General features: G+C 40.1%; 1 protein-coding gene across 1 annotated transcript in view; it reads left to right on the forward strand.

The window, feature by feature from the left end:
- A2m (alpha-2-macroglobulin) overlaps nt 1-26220 on the forward strand; it is a 43474-nt gene extending 17254 nt beyond the window's left edge. Inside the window, exons 17-35 of the mRNA XM_051203685.1 lie at nt 843-969; nt 3621-3849; nt 4561-4687; nt 5134-5255; nt 5676-5727; nt 12044-12127; nt 12768-12944; nt 13333-13420; nt 14201-14357; nt 14625-14699; nt 15589-15769; nt 17488-17711; nt 19869-20087; nt 20236-20363; nt 21141-21231; nt 22060-22128; nt 23415-23517; nt 23947-23988; nt 26089-26220. Coding sequence (XP_051059642.1) covers nt 843-969; nt 3621-3849; nt 4561-4687; nt 5134-5255; nt 5676-5727; nt 12044-12127; nt 12768-12944; nt 13333-13420; nt 14201-14357; nt 14625-14699; nt 15589-15769; nt 17488-17711; nt 19869-20087; nt 20236-20363; nt 21141-21231; nt 22060-22128; nt 23415-23517; nt 23947-23988; nt 26089-26105 — 2312 coding nt within the window. The 3' untranslated portion in view covers nt 26106-26220. The remainder of the gene's footprint in view (nt 1-842; nt 970-3620; nt 3850-4560; nt 4688-5133; nt 5256-5675; nt 5728-12043; nt 12128-12767; nt 12945-13332; nt 13421-14200; nt 14358-14624; nt 14700-15588; nt 15770-17487; nt 17712-19868; nt 20088-20235; nt 20364-21140; nt 21232-22059; nt 22129-23414; nt 23518-23946; nt 23989-26088) is intronic.
- The last annotated feature ends 1042 nt before the right edge of the window (nt 26221-27262 follow it).

Consider the following 27262-nt stretch of genomic DNA (forward strand, 5'->3'; position numbering starts at 1 on the left):
TAATATAAGCTAGCTGTTCCTTTGCTGAATCATAGTAGGCAGTGTGGATTTAGTATTATATTGTTAACTAGTGATGGGCCGTGTTAAGTGTGGAGAAAGTTAAGTGTGGAGAAACGGAAGTTTAGGAAAACATTGAGTGAGAATCTATTTTCTATGTGATATTTACTAAGAGAATCAGATATTTTTATTTATAAACTGTAGAATCCTTTATTAATAAGATTTGTAGGAAGCTTATATATCTTTCATCTGCCTGTGTATCTACTGCCTATCAATATGTCCATCTGTGTACATTTCAATAAAGGGAGTGGCTGTCACAGTAGGGGAGAGCTGACTGGCACTCTGACTCACTATAGAGTATAGAACTTTTCTAGCCTTGATTGCTCTGTTGGTGTAAACTCTTTCTAAAAACCACTACCATCTTTTGGGTTTTGTTTTTGTTTTGTTTTGGTTTGGTTTGGTTTGGTTTGGTTTTCCTTTGCTGCCATAGATGAACATGTCAATGGCAACCTAGGCTTCTGACCTGCTCTCCACCCAACACCGTAGGTCTCTTCCTTTGGCACAATGGGCAGTAGCTTCCTGGGATTCCACAAGGCCTTCTCTTTTGCACACAACCCAAGGCTTTCTGTGCTTGGGAGTTTCTTCGCCTGGTTCAGTTTGTTCTAATGCCTCAGAATTCAGCTGAATGCCACTTCCTTCCAGAAGCCTTCCTGATCGCCCATAAGTCCTTTCCTGATTGCCCCATCTCACCTTCCTGATCTTTCAGTGGCAGCACTTGGATAGCACAACATCTCCTGAATGCATTCTTGGTATTTATTGCCTCTGTTTTCTCTGTCTTACCGCAGTGCCAGCTGCTTACAAATTCTTAGGCCAAAACCCCATGGAGGATTTTCTAGAGGCTTCTCAGTCTCCCAAGGAAACTATACGAAAATACTTCCCTGAGACCTGGATCTGGGACTTGGCAGTTGTGGAGTAAGTAATTTATTTTTACACAAGATGCAGAAGTATAGATCCATGACAGTTTTTAAACTTTAGTGGGGTTTCCCTTTTTAATGTATATATTTAGGATTGCTTTTGCTTTCACTGTAAAAGCATCATGAAGGCTGAGCAATGTAGAAGCCTCCCAGGCTAAACTGATTTTTTAAGTATTTATTCCACCATAAGTGGGATGCTTGTCTTTCTTTCTTTTCCAGATAGCTTGTCACTGGTACTGAAACACAAACATACTTTCATATATTGATTTTATATCTAACAGCACCACTGGGTTTATTTATGTTAGTTCTAACAGTTTTGTTTTGGTTTTGTTTTTTAATAAACTTCGGAGATTTTCTTCATTTAGGATCAGATGATCTGTAAACAGGGATAATTCGTCATTTCCAACTCAGATACTCTTGACTCCTCTTTCCTCTCTAATTACTCTCGGCAGTACTCAGTCGACGAGAGTGGGATGGGATCCTTATCTTGTGCTAGATCTTACAGGCAAAGCTTTCTGGTTTTCTCCACTGGTTTTAATGCCAGGGGCTTTCATGAGCAGTCTGTATTATATAGCTACTTTATTGGGAGTTCATAATATGAACGGATGATGACATTTTGTTCTGTACCTATTAATATAATCATATGGGGTTTACTTTCTATTCAGCTAGTGTGGTGTGTCATTCTGATTGCACTGTTTTGCATTAAGTGGTCACTACATAATCTTTTTAATGTCTGGTTGGGTTCAGTTAGCTATTGTATCAAGGAGTGTGGTTCTTGATTTACTTAAGGCATTGGCTTATAGATTGATTTACTTCTGGGCTGCTCATCTGACTTTGATACCTGACTGAGGCTGCTCTCTACTCCCATTTTTGGATGTCGTTGAAAGGCTGGTGTTAATCCTTAAATTTGTGCAATTGATCAGTGATGCTATCTAGTCAGAAAAGATACACAGAATGATTTCGTGCTTTTTCACGTTGTTGAGTCTTGTTTCTCGACCCTGGAGAGTACCCTCTATGTGCTTGAGGAGACTTCAAAGTCTGTTATTTTCCCTGACAGTTCTATGTGTCTATTTGGTTGATTGTTTTTCAAGTTTATTATTTCTTCATGGAATTTGTCTGCGCATTGTGGCTATGGTTGAATATGGGGTATTGGGATATCCAAGTATTAAAGAGACACTCCACCAGCTATCCAAGCCAAAGATTCCAGGAATTTCTTGGATCTCTGTGCTTGTTTGTGCCATCCTATTTGTCATATGGTCACCAGGAACTTAGCAATTACCAAGATCTGTCAATGCCTTGAGGTAGATGGGATGGACACTGATCTGCTGAGATGTGGAAATTGTTTGCATGTTAAGTGTCTGTTCCTCTGCCTTAGTTCCAGGAAATGGGTGCAAAGCCAAGGAGAGGGTCTGTAACCATGGCTCCATTCTTGTTCATATTGCTCATATTTCAGAACATCCTTTCAGTTCTTATGTCCAGGGGCCAACCTTGTCCTTTTGCTTCCAGAGACAGGGCGAGCTGTTGGTACACTTTGATCTACCTCTGGAGCCATCCAGCAGAAGGAGCAGTAGGAAAGGCTCACACCTTTGCTACTTTAAGGGCCTCATTCCCTGGGGGAAAACAATGTCACCAAGTGTGTGGTCAGACTTACTCCAGGACAAAACTAGAAGCAGAACACTTGCCACTTGTTCTGTTTGTGCCGATGCCTGGGAGAGAGTCACTGGTCACAAGCACACATTTATTGCACATTTTCTCCTTGTTCTCCGTGGTATCAGAGATCTGGAGCATGCACGCAAGGTCCCTTCCCTGAGATGGGTGAATTAGTAGGCAGACCAGACTCTTGGACAGAGCTACAAAAGCTGAGATGTTTGATAAGTTGACACATTCCTTCCAGGAGGAGCCAGAAACTGATTTTGTCATTGAAGCAAAAACCTGAGGTATAATAGCGGGAAGTGACCACCTTCTCTTTGGGCTCTTAGCAGTCTTCCATGTGACCTCCCCGTCTTTCAAGTGGGCTAATAGGGAGTCCAACTCTCTGAGAGCAGTGAGGCTAAATGAATCTCTTCTAGGAGAAGCTAAAAACTCTTGTCCAATTTTTCAGCTCCCAGCTGTAAGCCCCATCGCTGTTTTCAGGAAAAGCTACCACGTTACCTGTATCTTTTGAGTCAAAAGCAAGACTTTTTGGAAACTTTTAATCATAAGATTCTAGAAAATGGGCATAAGGACCAAATGTAAGCAAACACAGTACATATTAAAGAAAAAAAAAGAACTTCCCCTTTATTGATAAGCAAACGTAAATTAAGCTTTGAATAAATCTGGCCAAACAAACACAATAGTAGCAAAAGGAAAATCTAAAGGCCTACCCTAATGGGATCAGATTTTGTAACAGAAATTGAGAAAAGTATCAGTTACATACACAGTTTGTAACTATGTTTTTCTGTAAGAGATTAGCTCAAATAATCAGGAGACAATCCTAAAATGGACTTAATTAAAAACAGGAGAAAATATCACCATTGTCCCACTGAAAGTCTTGGCTCTGCTCTTCAATTACTGCTCTTCAATGACCATTGAATGACTTATAGGGCTCTCTTCCTGAAGGAGATTTATTTAGATGCTCACTTTCTTTACTTCACATCCCACCCCTGGCAGCTCAACAGGAATAACTGAAATGGACTTTATAGCACCTAACACCATGACTGAATGGAAGGCCGAAGCCTTCTGCTTGTCCAATGACACTGGACTGGGCCTGTCTCCTGTGATCTATTTCCAAGCCTTCCAGCCCTTCTTAGTGGAGCTCGCGATGCCCTACTCTGTGATCCGTGGAGAAGCCTTCACGCTCAAGGCCACTGTGCTGAACTACCTCCCTACATGCATCCGGGTAGAGATTTATTTTCTCAATTGAGCACAGCAGATTAAAAGAAAGTCTCATTCTTAGAAGTACCCCCCAAAAAAAGTTAAAAGAAAGAAAAAAGTAAACCCATCCTGTTTCTACAAATATGATCAATAGAAGAGGCTATCTTACATATATTCATATCTTATGGAAATGAATATCTCTAAGAATCAATCTACAAAGACGAAATCCCGACATTAACCACAATCCTTTAAGGTTAGGTCATTTGTAGAATAGAAATATTTTTTACACCAGCAAACATCACCATACCCCTTCTCATGTTTTAGAGTATGTAGATCCAGCTCCTGCATTCTTATATGTTTAATTTTCTCTTAATGAATTCATTATATGTAGCTTCATTTAAAATGTAGTTTGTGTACATCTCACCTCTGTCAAAACCATAACTACTTATAGGTTTTTAAATATTGACTGAGCCAGGGAATAGTAATGATTCCAAGTCCCAGAAAGCGCTCACCCAGGCTACATTTCTTCGTTATCTTTCTTCTGACTCTGCCCTTAAAAGATCAAGCAATTCTCCAAGTGCTGAGATGTATCTGTGAGATGCTAATCAATGTACCATAGCACTGCATCTTTGTCTGACTTGTTAATGCCAGGCAACATGAAATCTAACCATCTCCAAGTATGCTTCAGGTTACACTTGGTCTCCTACCTTTAATCTTGTTTCTGGTGTGTTTGCAGGTTGCTGTGCAGCTAGAGGCTTCTCCTTATTTCCTAACTGCACCAGTGGAAAAGGAACAAGCGTCTCACTGCATCTGTGTGAATGAGCATCACACTGTGTTCTGGGTAGTAACCTCAAAGTCATTAGGTGAGCAGCAGAGTCCCACAGGATTGACAGTTACTGCAGAAGCAGAGCTCCTGTCTGCAGACAAAGACCTTTTTTCTTTTACTTTCATTCCAGAATGACAAGCACTGTCAGGTTTCCTGGTGCACGCCTGCAGTTCAGCACTTAGAAGGCTGAGACAGGGTCAACCATGAGCTCAAGGCCAGTCAGGGTCAATCATGAGTTCAAGGCCAGTCTTGCCCAGATAATGGAGCCCTGTCACAAATAAAATAAAACACCAGCCACAGCAGAAAGAAGTCTTTTCATGTAGGACAAGGGTGTAAGAGACCCTCACTGACCTCTAGTGGCTGTTGCTTCCATTTCTACTCCTGTGTTTTTACTAATCGAAAGCAACCCCTTGTATATTCTGAGTTTGGAAGCATGGAGGAAGGGGAAATGTACTCATCCCTACTTGGCATTTTTTTTTCTAGGAAATGTGAATTTTACTGTGAATGCAGAGGCACTCAACTCTCAGGAGCTATGTGGGAATGAAGTACCAGGGGTCCCTGAAAATGGAAAGAAAAACACAGTCATCAAGTCTCTGTTGGTGGAAGTAAGTATGCCTGCCTACGTAAGAGGACACACGGAGTCACCAAAGAGTGAAGGGTTCAGGTTGTCAACTCAACTCTTCAATTTCTGCTTCTAATAAGGTTCATAATAACATAAATATGTAGGTAGTGTGAAAACAATAATACATTTAGGCTTCACAATATTTTCATCTCTATCAATCACCCATCTCTCTATCTCCTACCTATCATACTTTTCCATCTCTTTAATAAGTTTCATTAATCTTCTCTCATTTTCTTTTCTATCAACCAATCTTTTTCATATACTTATAATGAATAAACTTTATTCGTATGGTGTATCAAATCTGTCTGCTCACTGTTAGGGACTCTATGGTCCCTGAATCAACAACACACATACCCTGAAGGTCAATGCATTTCATCCCCCCTTTTCTTTCTTTTACCTGCAGCCTGAAGGTGTAGAGACTGAGGTGACATTCAACAGTCTGCATTGTCCAATGGGTAAGTCTCAACCATTATAGTTAAACTCACTCTGACTAAGACTCCTATAACATTTGAAATTCAAAGATTGTTTTCACATTCTCTATGGGATAAAACCTGAAGTGTCATCAATACACGTGACAAATGAGTCAGAAAGCAGTTCCTAAAGAGGTCAACGTGTGGTGGTGTGACCCTATAGTCCCAGCACTTGGGATGCCAAGGCAGGGAAAGCAAACCAAACAGACAAACAACAAACATTCATTACAATAAGAGAATTCTTTCTAAAAGACAAGAAGATAATTCTTCTTGTGTTCAGACTAATATCTGGTTTCTTGGCACCAATTTTTGAAGAGCCTCTCCTTTTCTCACTGTGTTCATTGAAAATTGTCTATACACTTGTGGGTTCATTTCTAATGTCTCTATACTTTTCCAGGGTTCTATGTATATTTTGATTTAAATATCATGTGATTTTAATTATGTCAGTTTTGTAACATGCTTAGATACAGTGTAAAGCCTGGGGTTCTGTTCTTTTTGCTTGTGATTGCCTTTGCTGTTTTTCTGCTCCCACAACTATTTTAAGGTTGCCTTTTCAATTTTTATAAAAAATTATCATGAAATTTTGAAAGAGTTGTATTAAGTCTATAGATTTAATTGGTTTGGGTCATACAAACTTTTATTTATTTATTTATTTTTGGTTTTTGAGACTGCTTTCTCTGTATTGCTTTGGAGCCTGCCTTGGAACTATCTCTGTAGACCAGGCTGGCCTCGAACTCACAGAGAGCTGCCTGCCTCTGTCTCCCAAGTGTGGGGATTAAAGGCGTGCAACACCAACGCCTGGCCATACAAGCATTTTTACAATATTTTTCTAATTGATGAACATGAGATATTTTTCCATTTATAGGTTTTATTTTTAAATTCAATGCTTCATACTTTCCAGCATCTTTTTTTTTTTTTAATCTCCTGTCTTTAGATCTTGGGATCTATTTTTATTTTATTTGTATGAGTGTTTTGCCTGAATGTGTACCATGTGTATGTGTGATGCTCACAGAGGCAAGAAGAGGATGTTGGTTCTCCTGAGACTGGAGTTAGAGATGCTTCTGAGCCACTGTGTGGGTGCTGGGAATCAAACCAGGTCCTCTGGAAGAGCAGCCACTGCGCTCAACCACTGAGCCATCTCCCCAGCCCCTGTTTCAATTTCTTTTTAGATCGTTCATCGTCAGTATAATAACACTGCTGATTTTTGTGTGTTGATTCTGTGGCCTGAGGTGTTATGTTCATTTACTGCTTGGAATGCCTTTACAGTGGAGGTTTCCTGCGATCATCACAACAGAACGATAAATTTTACTTCTTCCTTTATGGTTTGGGTGATTTTCTTTGTCTTGTTTGATTGCTCTCAGCAATTCTGTTGCTGTAAGTAGAAGTGAAAAAAGTAGAGTGTCTTGTTTCAGATCGTAGAGGAAAGGTTTTCAAGTTTTCTCTGTTGAGTAAGTGCTGCCTTTGTTTGTGTTAAGGTATATTCCTCTATGCCTAATTTGGTGAGGGTTTTTATCAGGAAAGTATTTTTAATTTTATTCAATTTTTTTTTCATGTAATGAAACAGTAGTACTTTCATTCCTCACTTTGTCTGGCCTATGGTAAACCACTCTTGCAGCCAAGGGACCAGTCCCAATTGATCATGGTGTATGATCCCTTAAGTGTGGCATTAGGTTTAGCTTGCTGTTACATTGCTGATAATTGTCACACCTGTGTTCATAAAGATATTTACCTGCAATTTTCTTTTCTTGTAATGCCTTTGCCTGGGAAGGTTAATCTTACAAAAATTATTTGAAATTATTCCTTCTTTAATGTTTTTGGAAGACTTGGAAAGATTAGTGTTATTTCTTTAGATAATTTATTGATTTGTCAGTACAGTCATAAGGTTCTAGACTTCTTTAAAGGCGATTTTAATACGAAGTCAGTGTTCTGATTCATTTTTGATATGTTAAGATTTCCTATTTCTTTTTGATGAAGCCTTATTTGGTTGCAGATCTCCAGAAATGTGCCCATTTCTTCTAAATTACCTGATTTGTTGCTGCATAATTATATTATTTCTGCCAGTGTGTGGTAGCTTGTCTTGTTCCAGCTGCTCAGGAGGAATGTTAGTCACTTACTTGAGATCCTCCTTCCGATTGGGTAATGGCTGATTAATACTATGCAATTTGCTCTTAGAACTGCTTTGTCTGTGGCCCATAGGTTTGGGTATTTTATGTTTCCCTTTTCATTTGTCCCATGGTGTTTTAAATTTAATTGGATATCAATTTCTTCATTGATATACTGATTCTTCAGGTGCTGGTTGCATAATTTCTAGACACTCATGATTTTTCCAAGATTCTTCCTGTTGTTATTTCATGACATACTTACAAAAAGTGATTGTTTAATCTTGTGGCCTAATACATGATCTACCCCGAATAGTGTTTTATAAACTTCACAAGAATGGGTCTGCCCAGAACAGAACCCTAGATCCTTCTCTAGCTGCCTAGACTCCTGTAGGTGATCAGGTTTCCCTTTCTGCTGTTCCGCCAATGTTAGCCCCAGGAATGGTCGTTTTTTTGGGGTTTTTTTTTTTGTTTGTTTGTTTTCTTTTTTATTTTATGTCTTTAGGATTATTTACCCCTCCTGTACTCTGTACTCTGTCCTACCCTCCACACCTGACCCCAGTTTAACCCTTCCTGTTCCATTGTTCTTCTTTACCCTTACAGTGAGGTTTATCTTCCCTCCCTTGAGCATCCCTCTTCATGGCCCCTTAGTAATTTCTTGATGTCTTGGTTATTCCAAATGAACCATACGTTATGAAGATTCAAAGCTGTTATCCACACATGAGAGAAAACATGTGACATTCGTCTTTCTGGATCTTGATGACCTCACTCAGAGTGACTGTTTCCACCTCCATGCATTTTACCTCAGAATTCCACAATTTCATTTTCAATAGTTAATAATGTCCTACTGTGTAAATGTACCGCATTTCATTATCCATTCATCAGCTGATGGGTGTTTAGGCTGTCTCCACTTCCTGTATATTGCAAGTAGAGCAGCAAGGAACATGGATGAGCAAGTGTTTCCAGAGTAGGACTCTAGGGAGTCTTTTAAGTATATATCCAAGACTGCTACAGCGGAATCATATGGTAAGTCTATTTTTAGCTTTTTTGAGGAACTTCCACAGTGATTTCCATAGTGGTTGGACCAATTTGCATTTCTACTGGCAGTGCGAAAGTATTATCTCTTCCCTGCATCCATTTTAGCATTTGTCATTGTTTGTGTTTTTTTATCTTAGCCATTCTAAATGAGGTAGAATGAAATCTCAAAGTAGACTTATTGTTGTACCTGGAGATGAATGTATCTCTCACCCTCATCAGAGAAGCATCTATTTGCAGTAGATGGGGACTAACGCAGGGACCCACAACTGGCCAAAGTGAAGAGAGTAAGACTGAAGAATGATCAGCCCCAAGGGGGACATGTATACTAACCCCCCCAAATCCCACAAAAGTGTAAGTGCCAGAGGTGGCAAATGACTACAAGGAAACAGTGTTATAGCAGAGCAGGGTACAAAATAGGACACCTACATGTGTGAACTCCCAGCATGCACAAAACCTTATGTAAGCCCACAATAGACCAAATCCCAGCTTGGAAAAGGTTTCAGCACATAAGTACACCCCTAGCTGTCAAGCAAATGGCAGTTTTTAGCTGCTGAGAGAGGAACGGACAGTTGTCTCTAAGAGTATAGCCCCTGGGAAGGCAGCTACATTTTAGAGGAAGACCACAGATCAAAAAATATTTGGACAGAACAAATTAGTACTGAAGGGGCAGAGGGGAGACACCAAGAGTTGGGAACACAGATCTGGAAAGAGTTGCAAATGTGTGAATATGATCAAAATATGTTATATGAAACTTTCAAAAAAACAAATTTTTTAAAAACTAGCAAATGTTTGTAATGGGCATACACACACACGTATATGTATGTATATGTATGTACATATATATATATGTATATATTAAATGAAGGGATTTTGAGACAGGAAGATGGGTGCCAGCAAGGAATAAAGAAAAATTTATCCAAGAATATCTGAGAATTATACTCCATTTGGTAATCAAAAGTCTCATATCTTGACCACATAAATATGATTTATAAGCATTGCTCCCCACTCCATAAAGAGGAATGGCAATCTGTTGTCCTCTATGGACTGTTGTACACTCGTCTGTTAGATCTAAGCTAGAGTGCTGCTTAAGTCCAGTGAGTGTTTTATTTGCATTCTCCTTGGATGGCCTATCTACACTTTAAAGTGGGGTATAAGCAAGTATCCTGTTACTGTATTACAGCTAGTATTGCTTCCTTTAATATTTGTTTTGTCTCTAAACTCTGATTGGAGACATATGTATATTTACAAGTGTTATTTTCTCTTCAAGAATGAGTCTCTATATAATGTCTGGTTCTTTTCACATATTCTTAACTAGAATTTATTTAACTCGATAGAAGTACCATTGTCCCCATTCCATGTGTGTCCCGAAAAAGTGATTGTGTTGTAGCACCACATAGTTGGGTCTTGTTTTCATCCTTTTCATTTATCCTCTGTGATCATACTGGAGATGGATCCCTTTACATTCGAGGTGGTTATTGGCAGGCAAGACCATTTCCAAACGTTAACATTTCCTGGTTGCATAGATGTTTCATTTCTCACATCAGTTGTCTTCTTTCGTGGTCTAATGTTTTTCTGCAGTGTTGTTTTTAACTTTGTTTTCATTTTGATTTGTGTTTCTACTAAAGTTCTTTGTTTTAGATGCCATAGGGCTTAAAGCATCTTCCCTAAAGCAATCTGTCTCAAGGCATCTTCCTCTGAATCTGTGTGATCTAGCTGTGACGTTGCCCTCAAGTTTTCTGTGACTTGGGACCATGGTGGGCTCCCTGGAAAGCAACTTTCTTAGCATGCCACGTGGTGTGGGTGGCTGTCTCTGGTTGTCTTTTCTTCCTGTACACGCTGTGGGCTTGGGGAGATCTCTGTCAAGGGTTGTGCTGATCTGGGAAAAGCAGAAGTGGAGCAATTAAATGGCATCACCTTTGCCCTTCTGGTTTGGGCTCTCTCCGGTTGTGACCCCACTCCAGGCTTCTAAGATTGTTTCTGTATAATGAGACTTTCCAAATAGTCTCTAGTCTTCCATCAGTATACATTTCCATAATGTATGCTCAGCATCGTTATCTATCTCCATTGCTTACAAATGTTGTCAAATCTTTTAATTAAAATTATTGTGAAGTTGTCTTGATTCATCACAGGTGAAGTTGAACTTGGCTTTTTGTTTGTTTGTTAAGACTCATTTATAAAATCCCATCATATCATCTAACCACATGTGTTTGAGTTATTTTGTCTTTTTTTTTAACCTGAGTTAACACTGATAATTTGAGGATCACATTGGGTTCTCTTTCAATCTTACCTGTGCCATCTGACTTCTTATGTGGCTCAACATTAACTTTATGAAAAAGAGATGATGAGTACCATAATTCTGTCACTTTCCTCTTCATCTATTCTATGAAGTTTGAAAAGGCAGCATATATCTATTCATCAATCTTTATTACTTTTTTGAGCAAGTCAAAATGTTTTCAATTGCTATTACTTTATTTTAAGCAAGTCAAACTATTTTCGTCCACTTGGGTACTTCTATGTTTGCTTAGAGTATTTTTTCTTGCAAAATTTTTTACATTAACTTTATGAAAAGGATACATAGGAAATAATTATTATACTTTTAATCTTTATTATAGTGATAATTTTATGTTTTATTAGTCAGGTATTACTCATTTTCTTACTCCTATTTTAGAGTCTTCCATTAAAATATACTTTCTTCATATCCAAAAGAAAGAACATGACATTGTTGTAGCATTTAGGCCTTTTTAGGGTTTTTCTTTGCTTATTTATATACCCGAGTCTCTCTTGGATTTTCCCCTCTCATGATTATTGAGAGAGGAGTTGTGAAGGTGAGTGCTAAAATGGGTCATCTTGTCCCATCACTGGTCACCAGGCAGGCTGTGGGGTGACTGCCACAGAGCCTCTGCCCCACACTCAACTGACTCATTGCTTCCTGTGGAAATGCTACTCCACATCGAGGGAGAACATTTGGTTTGGGATGAATTCTGAAAACCTCCAAGTCCCAATAGCCCCTAAGATCAGAACAAAAACTGTTTTATTTTTGAAAAGGAACTTTTCCGAAGTAGCTTATGTGTAAGGCACAGTTCTAGTTTCCCGGTCATTGATGTCTCTATACAACACAATGAAGAACAGCCTTTCCTGTTGTTGACATGCTTCTTGCCCTATAGGTTCTGAGGAGTCTGAACAGACAATCCTGAAGCTGCCACCAGATGTGGTAGAGGACTCTGCCCGAGCCTCTATTAGAGTTTGGGGTGAGTTCATTAGCTAGGTAAATTGAATGTGTGTGTGTGTGTAGAGAGAGAGAGACAGAGAGAGACAGACAGAAGCTATTTGTATTTACATAGCAAAATTGTTTTACTTTATAATATTTAATTTTTTAATTAAGATATGTAATTTCCCCCTTCTTCCTTCCAACCCCTCCCAAGTACACCCTTACACTCTCTCTTAAATTATTTCCTCATTTGTAAAATTGTTGCACACACACACACTCCTAAATATATTAATACAACTACTCAGTTCATACAGTATTATTTTTCCATAATATTTATTCAAAACAAACAACAACAATATGCTAATACATACCTACAATGCCAACACTTGAAAGCCTGAGGCAGTAAGATACAGAGTTTGTGGCCAGCATAGCAAAACCTCGTCTGAAATATATACATACATACATACATACATACATACATACATACATACACACACACATACCTGAAAATGTAACTTTAACTTCCCTTCTTTGAATTGTTTATTGTTTCCAATAGTGCTTCTGTCCCTGAAATGTGCCCTTTGTAAAATTACTCATTTTTAATATGGCTAATTACTCACTTTTAAATATTTCAGATGTAATCTTAAATTTCATTATTTCCCATCTCTCCCATTCTCTAGGAGATATATTGGGTTCTGCCATGCAAAACACACAGGATCTCCTTAAGATGCCCTATGGCAGTGGAGAACAGAATATGGCCTTGTTTGCTCCTAATATCTACATCCTGGATTATCTGAATGAAACACAGCAGCTGACCCCGGAGATCAAGGACAAGGCTATTGACTATCTCAATATGGGTAAGTATTGGGTGAGGGACTGAAAGTTGACAGCAGAGTTTTGGTTGGATTGCCCAATAGGATTGAGTTATTTATCATTACTATCACATATTATCCCACTGTGATGGCTATCATAATAGAAAACATTAGCATGGTTTATTTCATAGAAACTCTGTACTTTCCAAACTCCCAAAAAACATTCCAAACTCAGAACATACTATATATGGCAAAAAAAATAGAGAGAGAGAAATAGAGAAAGAGGGAGAGAGATAAAGAAAGAAAGAAAGTAAGAAAGAAAAAGAAAAGAAAAGAAACAAAAAGTCACAAGAGATGTCAAACATTTTAATAATCTTTCTGGCTTCCATGGGTATTTAACCTGCCATGTTGTTTCACTAACCTCCCATTGCAGGGTACCAAAGGCAGTTAAACTACAAGCACCAGGAAGGCTCCTACAGCACCTTCGGGGATAAACCTGGCGAGAATCGTGCCAGTACCTGGTAAAGAGAAGCCAATTTCTTGAGCTCTTATCCTGGATTAACTCTTTACATATATTCCAATTATGTCAATAGCAGCTCCGTCATATGCCAGTAGATCTTGAGTGGACCATACTACATGAATGCACTGGTATTAGCAAGTTAACAAGCAGAGAATCTGATAGTCAAGCACACGCATGTTAATTGTGCCCCCAAAAGCCATCCTGGCCATATTATACCAACACAATCTAAACCAGCTCCCAACTGAGAGTTTTAAAGGGATATAGTGAGCATAACGCTTGACTTCTAGGTAAGCCATATCAACTTCAGCTTGTATTAGCTTTCTCAGGTCATGCTTACCTTGACAGGGGATGAATTAATTGGGAGGAAAGAATTAAGACTAATGCAAAAATCTTATTTTTCCATTCCTAAGTAAAATAAATAAATAAGTTACTGCATAGAAGAGAGGGACATGAGAGGATTCTGCCATCCGTAGAAAGACACCTTTAAAGAAAAAGATAAGGGCCATCTCATGCTCTTTTCTCTTCAGACCCTATAAATCTTTTGCCTTTTTAAAAGACCTTCCTCTCAGAATTAAGGAAAACAATTGAGTGAGAAATCTACAGATACTTTATGGCTAAGGCAAATTCTAGGTCTAGCACCTTCTCTGGGAGACTAAAGAAGGGGGGGGGCATCTCAGGACACACGGATTCAATTGAAGGGGGTGGTCCATGAAGCATGTTGATGTGAAATGGTCCTGGAATCCTTGTAAAATCAATGTACCATCACTCCCACTTCACTCAGGCTCACAGCCTTCGTACTGAAGAGTTTTGCTCAGGCTCGAAAATATATCTTCATCCAAGAAGCACACATCACCCAAGCCCTTCTCTGGCTCTCCCATCAGCAAAAGGACAATGGCTGTTTCAGGAGCTCTGGGTCCCCGCTCAACAATGCGATAAAGGTGAGTCATTCCAGGACTGGTTTTGATTTATCTATTATGAGATCGGTGAGGTTAGAGAGGAGAGATCACAGGGTAGAAATTACCATCAGGTCCATCAAAGAACAATAAGATCTAGACGTCACCAAGAAAGACAGGATCGAGTTTATATTAACTGTCATGTATTGACTGGGGGATGGATATTAAAAGGTGTTAAGTTCCATGGCACAACAGAAAAAGAATAGCTAACTGATAGAAGTACTCATATCTCTTCCTCTTGGCCATTCACAGGGAGAGGCAGACGATGAAGTCACCTTGTCTGCCTATATCACCATTGCTCTACTGGAGATGTCTCTCCCTGTCACCGTGGGTACCACTTCCTTCCCTGTGAAAAGATGGTTCTGGATGCAACAAACCCCTGGTCTATTGTCTGAGACTTGAGCTTCCTAAGTACTGTCAGCTTTCCTTCTATGCAGTACAAATGTTTCACAGGTCTACTTGTTCCATCAAAGAAGAAAGGTTTACCTTTCCTCGGGGAGGCACTATGCTGTTTCTGTTCCATGAATATCTCCACTCCTAAAAGAATCCTAAAAATATTATTAATGCCAGATTAATGGCTAATGATAGATGATTCTTCTTTACTTTTAAGAAATTCATGCACGTATACAGTAACATACAATCATATCTACCCCTCTAGCCGCGTCCTCATCAACCCATCCTTTCTCAACTTCATGCCTTTTTGAAAAATATAACCCACAAAGTCCAGTTAGTCTGCTCATGTTCATGAGTGTAGGACCATCCACTGAAGCATGGGACTTTGACCAGTGGCTGTATTCTTGAAACATAATGGTTCTCTTGCCCTCCAGAAACTACTAAATACCAGGAAAGCCTCAGTAGTGGGTGGGAGCTGGAGAGCACCTACCCCATCTATACCAGAATTTTGACTGACTTATTACCATGTAGGTCTCTTTTCAGTAGCTCTAGCTACTACTGTATGCTCATAAGTGTGCTAGCCATGCCGTATTCAGAGGTGAGCATTTCACAGCATCCCTCCCTGTCCTTATAGTCTTCCTGCCTCCTGTTATGTGATGCTTCAGAGCCTTGGTTAGGTGCTATTTTTTTTCTATGTATAAGAATGAATTGGAAAACAACTTCTTAACTCTAGTGCCATGCTCTACTTTGTATGCTTACCTGGGAATGCCAGCACCTTTGTTCACATAGCCATTTCCTTTCTACCCCTCCACCCCCTTCTCAGCATACTGTTATCCGCAATGGCCTCTTTTGCCTGGACACAGCCTGGAAGTCAACAAAGAAAGGAGCTCACAGTGCCCATGTCTACACTAAGGCGCTGCTGGCCTATGCATTTGCCCTTGCTGGGAACAAGGCCATGAGGAAAGAGATACTGAAATCACTAGATGCAGAATCTGTAAAAGAAGGTAAGAGCATATCTGAGATCTTTCTGCTGCCAACATTCTGGGCACCAAAAAATGTACTGCAGGACATCCCTACCTGCATCCATGACCTCTGTCCTCTCTGCTACCTGCTGCCTATCATCTAAGATTTTGAAAATGAAATCACACGTGAAAAAATAAGAAGCATCAGCTGTAGTGGTGACAAGCTCAGACTTGGAGATTGGCTCCAAAATGAACTATTCCTGTGAAGCTGGGCAAGTATCTGTAAATGGGGGTAAGGTTTGCCCTGTAGGGTTGTTTCATTAAGTGCATAACAAATGCAAACACTCAGTGGAGTGTGTGGCATGTGCTAAACGGTATAGAAGTACCAGCTGTCATTACTTACTACTAAGGCATATCAGTCCCTAATCTACATCTGATCCTTACTTGGTGACCTCACGAGAAAGTTCTAGTATTTTGTCTCATTACACAAATTGGTCATGTTGACCAACCTTTTATTTTTTTAATTTTCATATAATATTTTTGCATATATCACAGTCATGTTAGAAGTTAAATAGAAAATACAATGCACATAGTCAATGAAATTGACCTCATCTTTCTTCTTTGATGGTGTTATTAAATGTTTTCAGTAAACTGAGAAATATTTCAGATAATGCAAAAGGCATAAGGAACAATTAGAAAATATCTCGGTAACTCATTCCCAGCATAAGAAAAAAGGTATTCCCCATGCACACACACAAGAAAATTCTATGTTTCATTTCCACCTTCAGAGGTTAGCATTATCTTGAACTTATTATTACAACACATACTTGTGTTTTTGTTGCATGTATCCATAAGTAATGTTTTTAATTTTATAGTTTTCATCTTTACATATGCAGTACCACACATGTTGACATGCCACAGCTTATTTCCCTTTTAATTCTTAAGATTATGCAAATAAACCTCCCTACTAACACTTGTAGCTTTAATATATTAATTTTCATTCTTTTTTATTTTTGAGACAAAGTCTTGTTAGGTAGCATATGCTAGCCTCAAACTGACAATCCTCCTGCCTCAGCCTCCCACATCCTGGGGACATGCCACTATGTCTGACTTCTTGGCTTCTTGTTCCACAGTGGACACACAAGTGCCCATCTCTGTGTGCACGTGCCAGCTTCTCAAAATTATACTTCTAGAGTTGTAAAGACTCAGTGTACATCAGACACTTTTTTCTTTGCTGAATGTTGCCAAATTGCTGACTAAGATAAACTGACTTTCCGTGACAGTCCTTGTCAGTTCCATTCCTTACCAGCATGCCAGCTTCAGGAATTTGAAAGATGACAGTATCTTTTTACAGTTTAATGAGTATAAGCTTCTATTACTTCATGTGCTCTGTGATATTCATAGCAGACTGCTTGGGAAAGGTTTTATAAGATATCCAATACATTCTAGTTAAGCTCAAGATGACATCAGAAGCAGAGAATACCCATTTCTCTCAGTCAGTGAGAAAACTTTCTTCTGTTGTACAACTATAGTAACTAACTTAAGTCATAAGTAGTTAGGGGGCCTGTGACTCTAAAAACACACTCCCTGACTTGACTGGATTGAAATGTCAGTTCATATTTATACCAAAGGGAATGTATCTCTCTAAGATTTGGAAGCGTGCATTAGAAGTTCAGTGCTCACTTAAGCTCTGCCCTGGCTACTTTCAAACAATGAAGTATATATTTAGTCACTAATGAATATCTTCTTCTTACTTCTAGACATTTCCATCCACTGGGCAAGACCTCAGAAATCCATGGTGCCAGCGGGCCTTTGGTTCCAGCCTCAGGCCCCCTCTGCTGAGATAGAGATAACTGCTTATGTGCTCCTTGCCTATCTAACCGCCCAGCCTGCTCCATCCAAAGAGGACCTGGCTGTTGCAATGCTCATCGTCAAGTGGCTCACAAAGCAGCAGAATTCCCACGGTGGCTTCGCCTCCACTCAGGTCAGGGATTGGCCAGAACCTTTTACTTCACCTTCAATTTACCAATTATAAACACATAGGAGAATAGAAGAGCAAAGGTGACCTGAAAGATTATTAATATACAAAGATAATAAGAAGAAATTCAAAGACAGCAAAAAAAAAAATATTCTTAGCCTACAGCACCCCACCCCATCTGTATTACCATGGTCTCCCAGTTTCAGTAACAAATCCATGTGCCTACAATAGTACTAGGACACCAGAAGAAGGAAGGGAAAATTACCTATCATTCTTCTTGAAAGCCAAGACTCTCTTTTGAACTGTTAATGGAACCCTAACTCAACAGTCTCTCCTTTCAAATGTGTCCAGACACTTCTTGGTACACAAAAATATGTTTACTGGGAACATAGTAGACTGTCTTTACTCATCCAATCTCTCAAGCTCAACTATATATTCATGCATCTAAACAATTCATCAGCATGTACCCAGCAAAAAACCTCATTTTCAGACAAAGTAGATGTTAGCATACACTGTCTCTAAGAGAAAAGAGAATATGGAGGAATACAACCTTGCCCTTTTCGATCGCATTAAAAATACCATTATTTTTCCCATGAGAACGAAAGAAATTCTTTGATTAAAAATAATTTTCATTTATTTCTTGGAAATACATTACCTAAATATGCCCTCCCAGCTCAGAGTCAGTGGCATTGAGAATACAGAATACAAGGTGGTATTCTGATGAAAGGGGAGAGCCAAGTAAGAACAGCAACACATCAGGAGGATGTTGGTAATAAATGCTCTGCTTCCTTTGAAGAAACTGAGGCATGTTTCTGAGCAGTTATAAAGGCCTTGACTTTTCATCAGCACAGGAAAAGTTTAATTTGAAAAGGAGGTCAGGCCAAGCTCTGACTAGGGAACAGCAGGTAGGATCATAAGTAAATAGCTGATGCCGATAAAGTATTCAATTCCCATTTACATATACTTTCTACATCCTGTATCACACATGTTTATATAGGGAGAGATAGATAGAAATCAATTTGCTGATGGACTTGTAAGGCACACAACCCAAGATGTATATGTGATGTTATGATCCTGTTATCCACCCGAAAGTTATAACAGGTCTTTAAAGTTTAACTAAGTGAGGAAAATACAAAAATAGGAAACCTAAAACACATGTGACTGCTAACAGAGTTTTGGAAAACTGGAGGTTTTGTATCTATATTAGTGTCCCTTTCATTCCATAACAGAATATCTAAGAGTTATTTACAAAGCACAGAGGCTGATTTAGCTTACAGATTTTGATACTGAAAGTCCAGAGAACATGGGAATAAGACTGATACATATGTGGGAAGACAATACCCTGTTTTAAAACAGAGATCTGATAAGGCCAGGTTGCTCTCTCTCTCTCTCTTTTTTTTTTTTTTTTTTTTGTTTGTTTGTTTGTTTGTTTGTTTGGGTTTTGGGGTTTGTTTTTGCTTTTTGGGTTTTTTTTTTTTTTTGGTTTGTTTGCTTGTTGTTTTGTTTTTTGAGACTGGGTTTTTCTGTGTAGCTTTATAGACCAGGCTGGCCTTGAACTCACAGAGATCTGCCTGCCTCTGCAGCCAGCACTTGAGTGCTGGGATCCACCTGGCAAGGTTGCTCTTTTTATAACCACGTACTCACAAGAAGTTGGCGGGATTCCCACCAGAACATACTCTCTCCCCAGAACAATGTAGCCAGTGATTCAAGGTCCTCTATATTAGTTACTACCCTGTTGCTGTGATATAACACCATCATCAAGGTAATTTACAGAAGGAAGGGCTTATTTGGATTATGGTCCCAGACGTATAAGAATCTGTCATGGCAGGGAAGTGTGGCGGCAAGGCACAGACATGGTGGCAGGAACCAGACACTTTTAATGTCAAGCATGGAGTGAGAGCAAAGTGGCAATAACCCAAGACTTTTAACTCTCGAAATCCACCCCAATGGCATACTTCCCTCCAGCGAGGCTGTACTAACTAAAATTCCCCAGACAGTGTCACCAACAGGGGAACAGGCAAGTGTTCAAATGCAAGAGCCTCTGTAGGACATTTTGATCCACCTCCAATAGCGCCCCCATGGGGACTAAGCTTCAGACTTGCCAGCAATAAATCACTTCCAAACGTAGCAACCCCTGAGTGAGCTGTGCCATTCATCTTTCAGGACACTGTGGTGGCTCTCCATGCTTTGTCCAAATATGGAGCAATTACTTTCAAAAGAGCTAAGAAAGCTACACAGGTGACCATCTGTTCTTCAGATTCATTTTCTACAAAATTCCAAGTGAACAATGGCAACCAATTATTACTACAGAAGGTCAAGTTGCCAGCTGTGCCTGGGGCTTACACTGCAAGGGTGACCGGAGAAGGTTGTGTGTACCTCCAGGTGAGACTAAGGCAGAAGTGGGGCGCCCCTGGAATTGCTCTCCCTGTAAAACCATAACCAGCAAGCAAATGGCCAAGTCAGAGGGTGAGAGCTGGGGGACATTGTGAGGAAAGGACAAAAATTGATTCCTGTCTTGACTGTTCCATAGACGACCTTGAAATACAATGTCATCCCGAAAGAGAAGGTTTTCCCGTTTGCTTTAGTGGTCCAGACTCTGCCTGGGACTTGTGATGATCACAAAGCTCACACCAGCTTCCAGATCTCACTGAACATCAGGTAAGACTCATTTTCATAATCCTGGGGGTCGGGGGTGGACAACCCATCTTCTTACCGGAACATCCCACTAAGCAAAACTGTTAGATAGTAAATGTTTTGAAAATAAGGTATTCTCAGCAATGGAGCTTATGCTGTCTGTCCTCTACCTTCAGAAGTTAATTTCCTCAAATAATTACTTACTTCTGGTAATAAATAAATGAACATTATCACCTTTTGTCTATTACTTGAATTCCTCCTATGTAATGAAATTTTATAGTAATCTTGTTCTTCACAGAAGAAAAAAATACTTGGAAGACTTAAATTTAAAAAGCAAGTAGTGATTCTTCCATTGTAATCCCACTGTCAATAAATAAATCTAGTTATATATAGTATAATTGGTTTGGAAAACAGCAAGCATGTCCATAGCAATAGTCAAATGGCCACAGGATTTAACAAGAATATATCCACAAGACACTGTGAGTTGGTAGTCTACTCTAATTAGGGAACTGTGGAGACAAAATATGAATAACAAAAACCAAGTATAAATTAGAGGCCTCGAGGGCATGTCACCTGCCAAGCTTCCTTAAAACAGGTCTGAGTCCACAAACTTGAAGTTCTGATTCAAGATCTGGTCTCTATGGATTTACTAATTTTTAGCCAAATCCTAATGCATAGCAAGTTTTTTCAGGAGCCTGGAAAGTCTTATGTATACTTTGTGGAATGGTGGAGTATTCAATATATAGACAGAAAATCTAAATAATACAGGGAAACCTAAGTCTTCCTTCCCTGGATCTTCAGTTACACCGGAAGCCGTTCTGACTCCAACATGGCAATTGCTGATGTGAAGATGGTGTCTGGCTTTGTCCCCTTGAAGCCAACAGTGAAGATGGTATGTTCACTATATGCCAGAACAGCACATTTCATTTTATATGTTATGCATCTGCAGAGCTAGATAATGTTTATTAAAATACTATTACATTGTCTTAAAGAGTTATGCCTCCTCCAAATGAAGTGTGTTTGTGCTTGTGTGTGTAGGGTTGTTTAGACATCAAGGCTACCAGGGAAACTTGTAAACATATTTAATCTTTTTCCTTTTTATTATTTTAAAATATAGTTACATTTTTCCTCTTTCCCTTTCTTCCCTCCAACCTCTCCCATGTTCCCCCTTTACTGTCTCTCAAATTCATGGCCTCATTTTCTTTGTTATTGTTGAATATATGTGTGTACATATATAAACACAAATGTATAAATACTACTTGCTAAGGCCATTTCATGTTGCTTGTGTGGTATGATTTCATAGTTGACCATGCAGTGGTGAATTACCAGATATGGTGCTCATTCCTGAGAAAGATCCATTGTCCCTTTCAACAGCCATCTAATTGCAAAGATCTTTGAATCTTAAGGAAATAAAGCATATGAATATCAGCCAGTGAAATAAAAAAAGATGACTGATGTCATAAACTTCTGTAATACAGAAGTTAAGTGAAAATGAGATTGTTTTAATTTAGAGTTAAAAAAACAAGAAAAAGGTCTCCTTTATGAATAAATAAAATGTTGCTTAAACTTTGAAAAAGGAGTGATTCCCGTCTTTAGATACACAGCTTTACAAGTATGTTATATACCCTTAACAGTATGCCCTTCATCCAAATTACCTTTCATTTTTGCTTCAGGCATTTCATCTATTTACTGACATTTGTGGTTTCTCCATTTTCTTCAGCTTGAAAACTCTGTGAATGTGAGCCGGACAGACATCAGCAATAACCATGTCTTGATTTACTTGAATAAGGTGAGAGCCCTGACTATCTGGTGCAAAACACATAGAAAATAATCCTCCAGGAACTGTCTGGAAAGTGAGTGTGTTTTAGAGTCATCATCTCAGTGCTAGAGGCATGAGAATTCTAGTATCTCAGTGCTTTCTCTCTCTTGGAGGTATTTCACCTAAGACTATGAGAAGAAATGCCACACTATACTTCTGGGGTATGAATACTTCTAGGACCTGTAAGACATTCTCTGTAACAGTTTTCACTATATCAATCATCTTGAAGACACTGAATAATGTAGAAAATTGGTTATTGTGATCAGTCATTACATCATCATCATCTTTATCAACAGTATAAAAGGAGAAAATGCCACCAATCTCAGCCTGCACTTGGACCACATAATAGTAGAACACCAGTCCACCTGTGGACTATCATGAAAAAATAAGGATCGGGAAAACAGATATGCTGAAGAGATGTTTATTCAGGGAGAAGTAACTTACAACAGAGACAGATGACCACCAGCAGGGTCCAATCCTGAGGATGCCTTGGGATGCCCTCTGTCTCCGAACAGAAAGCAAGAGAGAGCTCCAGGGTCCCCTACCCCAGACCTAGTTCTCCCAAGTCATATCCACACCTGTCCCCACCCCCAATGGGCGTGGTCAGTGCAACAGGTGGGAGCAGGGTGAATATCTCACTACAGTGGACCAATAATTAAAAAGATGGGTGTAGTAGCATGGTTATTCAAACCTCTACTGATAGGAATTGCAGTTCATCTTTTATAGACTTTTTTGGATTTGTATCTGTATTTTTACAAAATGGAAAGGCAAAACTCTACTGAACCTCTGAAATTTAAAAGATGATATAATAGGTAATGAATGGAAAGTTCAGGAATGCACGCACATACACAAATACACACACCATGAACAAAGCCATGTGCTGGCATTGATGAATACAGCGTTTCTCAACCTGTGGGTCACAACCCCTTTGAGGGTTGCATATTAGATATTTGAATTATGATTCATACCAGTAATGAAGTAGCAGCAGAATAACTTTATGGTTGGGGGTCACCACAACAAGAACTGTATTAAAGGGTCGCAGCATCAGGAAGGTTGAAAACCTCTATGTAGTGATGAAGTTACATTAGATATTTAAAGAGTAATTTTTTCCATTTACCCTGAAGGCTTTCTACACCATACACCATGCTGTTATCAGATAAAGCCCCCATCCCCTAAAATCCCAATTAATACTTCTCTGTCTATTCAAAGTAAGAAGAAAGCTCCCAGAAAGTCATTGAGCTTCTTTTGATTTCCAGGTGTCAGGTCAGACCTTAAGCTTGACCTTCACAGTTCAGCAAAATGTTCCAGTAAGAGACCCGAGGCCAGCCATAGTGAAAGTCTATGATTACTACGAGAAAGGTGAGTGTGAGCCACCTGAACAGACATCCAACTCCCAATCACAGAAGGACTTAGCGAAGTGTTGAGTCATCCGTTGGCACTGGCTTCTCATCGCCTAGTGTTGTCTCCATCATGTTGACTACCTGACTTTGCATCTCCCCACTCATATTGGAAACAGCACATTTTAAATGTATCATCCAGTAAAACAAATAGCTGCACAGTTAACTTTCTGTCAGAAAGTCCCATTGTAGGACAATATGAGATTTAAGGACATACAACTGACTGTCGAGAATCTGAAGTAAAAGAAAATGTGTCTCCTTGTACCTGGAAGGGTGCCCAAGGCAGCAGGCAGTGCATCGGGGGAAATGACATGGGTCTTTCTGATGCAGTTGCAGATGTTCATCATGACATCACGTAATGGTGTTTGTGTCCTTTTTCTCTTTCTCTCAGATGAGTTTGCAGTCACTGAGTACAGTGCTCCTTGCAGCAAAGGTAAATAGTTCGCACCCCTTTAAAGCGGCCAGAATTCTTCTGGCTTGTCTCCCAAATTTCCTCCTCAAAAAAAAAAAAAAAAAAAAAAAAAATTCTGCATAAATGACCTTCTTAGGGATTATTTTGCTTATATTGCCTATTATTATAGAAAAACATGTGTGTTGGAGAGGAGCGGATGCCTCTTCAACCCTCAGCTAGTTTGCAGCACTGCTTATTGGGTAATTGTTATGATAAAGCAGGAGGAGAGCCTTGGTGGATCCCATGGGCAAACAAGCCATGTGCAACAGAGACAGTGAAAGAAGACATTAGAGACAAAAAAAAAAAGGCAAAAAGTAAATGGGTTCTATGTCTGGCAGCAGGGATTGTCAGCAGAAACTGACGGAGTAACTCAGGGAGAGAATGGAACGATGGCTAGACCACATGGTCGCTCTCAGTCAAGATGGCGGCTGCCATAAACAAGTTCCCGTCACTGGCAGAAGTTAAAAAGTTTTTAGATATAATTTTGTTGGCTTGTTTCCCATGAGTGAGGCAGAAAGATACGTAAAGCCCATAGGACACCGGAGTCTAAGGGGCACAATATCCAAAAAGACCACCGTAGGTCTGAGAAACAAATGCACCAGTCAGTATGGACGGTGCTAGGGTACAAAAACCGGAAAATCTCATTCATGGGGGAAGAAAAAAGAAAATCAAAAAAACTCTCAGAGCATCCTGAGCAGATGCTGTCTCAAGCCAGCCCACTATGAGCCACTGGCATCTGCATGGAGAACAAACATTGTAGTAGCACAACTAGATGGGAAAGAGGAACCCTCCATTCCGGAAGGGAGGCTCCTGCCCTGAGACGGGCTTAGCCTGGGTCAGGGAGCCAGCAGGATGGTGATGGGTGGCAGGCGGGAAAGAGTTTCAGCATGCCAGGGACAGGAGGGAAACAGACAAGTGAAAAGAGCAGAGGCCACACTTCCAACTGAGGATCACTGATAGAATGTAGAGTGCAAGAAACAGGCACATAGTGTGATATGGGGGCTCAGTTTCCATGCGTGAGGTTGAGAAGATCCAAAGCCTATACTCTCCAATGTCCCAGAGATGATGGGAGGATCAGCTATGAGAGGTGCAGGCTTATTTTGTGGTCCACATAGCAAAAATCAGGAGCCAGGACTCCTGGAGCCCAAGAGAGGCAGTCACTCAGTACTGGGCTTTTCACCAGGCCAAAAAGGCAAGAGGCCACAGTCTCGATACAGTCCCAACTCATGGAAGCATGGGCAGAGGTAGAGAGGAAGGGGCAGACGTAACGGTGGTGGATGGAAGAATCCAGAGTTCCTTTGTTGGAAAAGTGACTGAGTTGAAGGCTACAGGCTACTACAGGGTCCCGGCATATCTCAGACTGCCACGGACAGGAGCAAATGCCAGGAAATCCTGCCGAGTCACATACATCAATGTTATGATAAAGCCCGAGCAGGTTCCATAGCAGGCAAGGGTGACCGAGGCAGAGAGACAAATAAGCCAAGCAGTCAACGCTTAGTGAGAAGTTTTATTAGAAAGGGAAGGGCTAGGCGGTGGTGGCACACACTTCAATCCCAGAACTTGGGAGGCCCAGAGGCAGGCAGAACTCTGTGAGTTGTAGACCAGCCTGGTCTACATGAGCTAGTTCCAGGACAGCCTCTAAAGCCACAGAGCAAACGCCTCAAAACAAAACAAAAACAAACAAAATCAAAAAACAAACAAACAAAAAAAAAGGGAAGGGGGGGAAGAAAGAGAAAACAGGTAAAGAGACACAGAGACACAGAAAGGACAGAAGAGAGAGACAGGAAAAGTCCTGTCTGCCCCAGGAGAACATCTGGAAAGCAGGAGAGCTTAAGTGAGTGGAGGTCTTTCTTTTAAAGGGGTCCTTTGCACCTGGATTGACCATGGTACAGCCTGGTGCATTCTGCCAGGTGTTGGGGGAGGCCAGCATAATGCCTGACTCCTTATAGTAATTATATGTAATGGGTCATTTCTGCATTTCCTCCTGTATTTGTTGAACTGTCTTGGACACTATGCAGGGGCATTGTTTGCTCATGGAAACCCAAGCCCATCTTAATTTTCTTTTCTTTTTACTATTTGCAGATTATGGAAATGACTGAGGACACCATGAATAAAAATGTTTTACTTGGAGCCCTGTTCTTAGGATTTCATAAGAAAAACAGTGTTTTTGTATTTCCAGAGATTTGATAAATAAAACATTTTTCATATCTATTAGTCACCATTCTCTTATTTATTCAGTCTTTTTTTTTTTTTAACATTTCCATGCTTCTAGATCTAGTACTGAATAAAAACTGATAAAAATCAAGAATGAAAGGAATTCAGAATACAAAAAAAAAAAATGATACAGTGATATTGGTCTGGATAGGCTTCATGGGGTGGGGGTGGGGATGAGGCGAAAAGTATTGGCTCATAGCTAGGAGAAAGTAAAGCATGTTTGGTTGTAGGAACACCTTAAGGAAGAGTCTATTTTTATAAGCTACTAGAAGACTCACTTGATCAGACATGATCAAGTGATTTATTGGAAACTAGCCTCACTGCTTGGGGTCCATGTGGTCCGGGAAAGAATGGAGTACTGACAGCCACCATTCATTCATTTACCTTGACTCTCAGACTCCACAGTCAGTGGTTTTGAGACCAAAGCTGTGATCCATGTACGTGTAAGTGTCCTCAGAAGGAGGTCAGACGATATGTGACTGGCCTCCAAGTGGGAGGGGACATGCTAGAGCACCTGCAGCTGCTGGGTCACGAGTCAGGGCAAAAGGATGGAAACAACGTCAAGGGATGTTAGACACAGAAAACAGCTCACAACACCTACTCTCCCGGGCCCCACTCTTTATGCGAGAGTGTGCGCAGGAGATCCCAGAGATTTTTAGGGGAGAGCAGAAGAAAACGAGGACAGAAGAAGGCAGAGGTAAGACTCTGGAGGCCACCCTAGCCTTCATTTGGCATGAAAACAACAGTGTTTACTTCGGCGGGAGATTGGAATAAACTGACACCATGGAAGGACTTTGAAATGTAACCCATCCTTAGCTCTGTTTCCTGGGCAAACACACGCACACACACACACACACACACACACACACACACACACACACACAAAGCAAGCATGTTTTCTGAAAAATTACACTGTAAGTACCTTACAGCTCTAGGCCCTTGCTTTTTGTCTGTGTGGGACTCATTGAAAATGTGTTTTCAGAGAGTGCTTATTGTAAGGAGTATGGTTTTTCCACCCACCGCCTCTGGTCTCGTCCCACCA

This window comes from Phodopus roborovskii, unplaced genomic scaffold (assembly GCF_943737965.1).
Source record: "Phodopus roborovskii unplaced genomic scaffold, PHOROB, whole genome shotgun sequence".
Taxonomy (NCBI): Eukaryota; Metazoa; Chordata; class Mammalia; order Rodentia; family Cricetidae; genus Phodopus; species Phodopus roborovskii.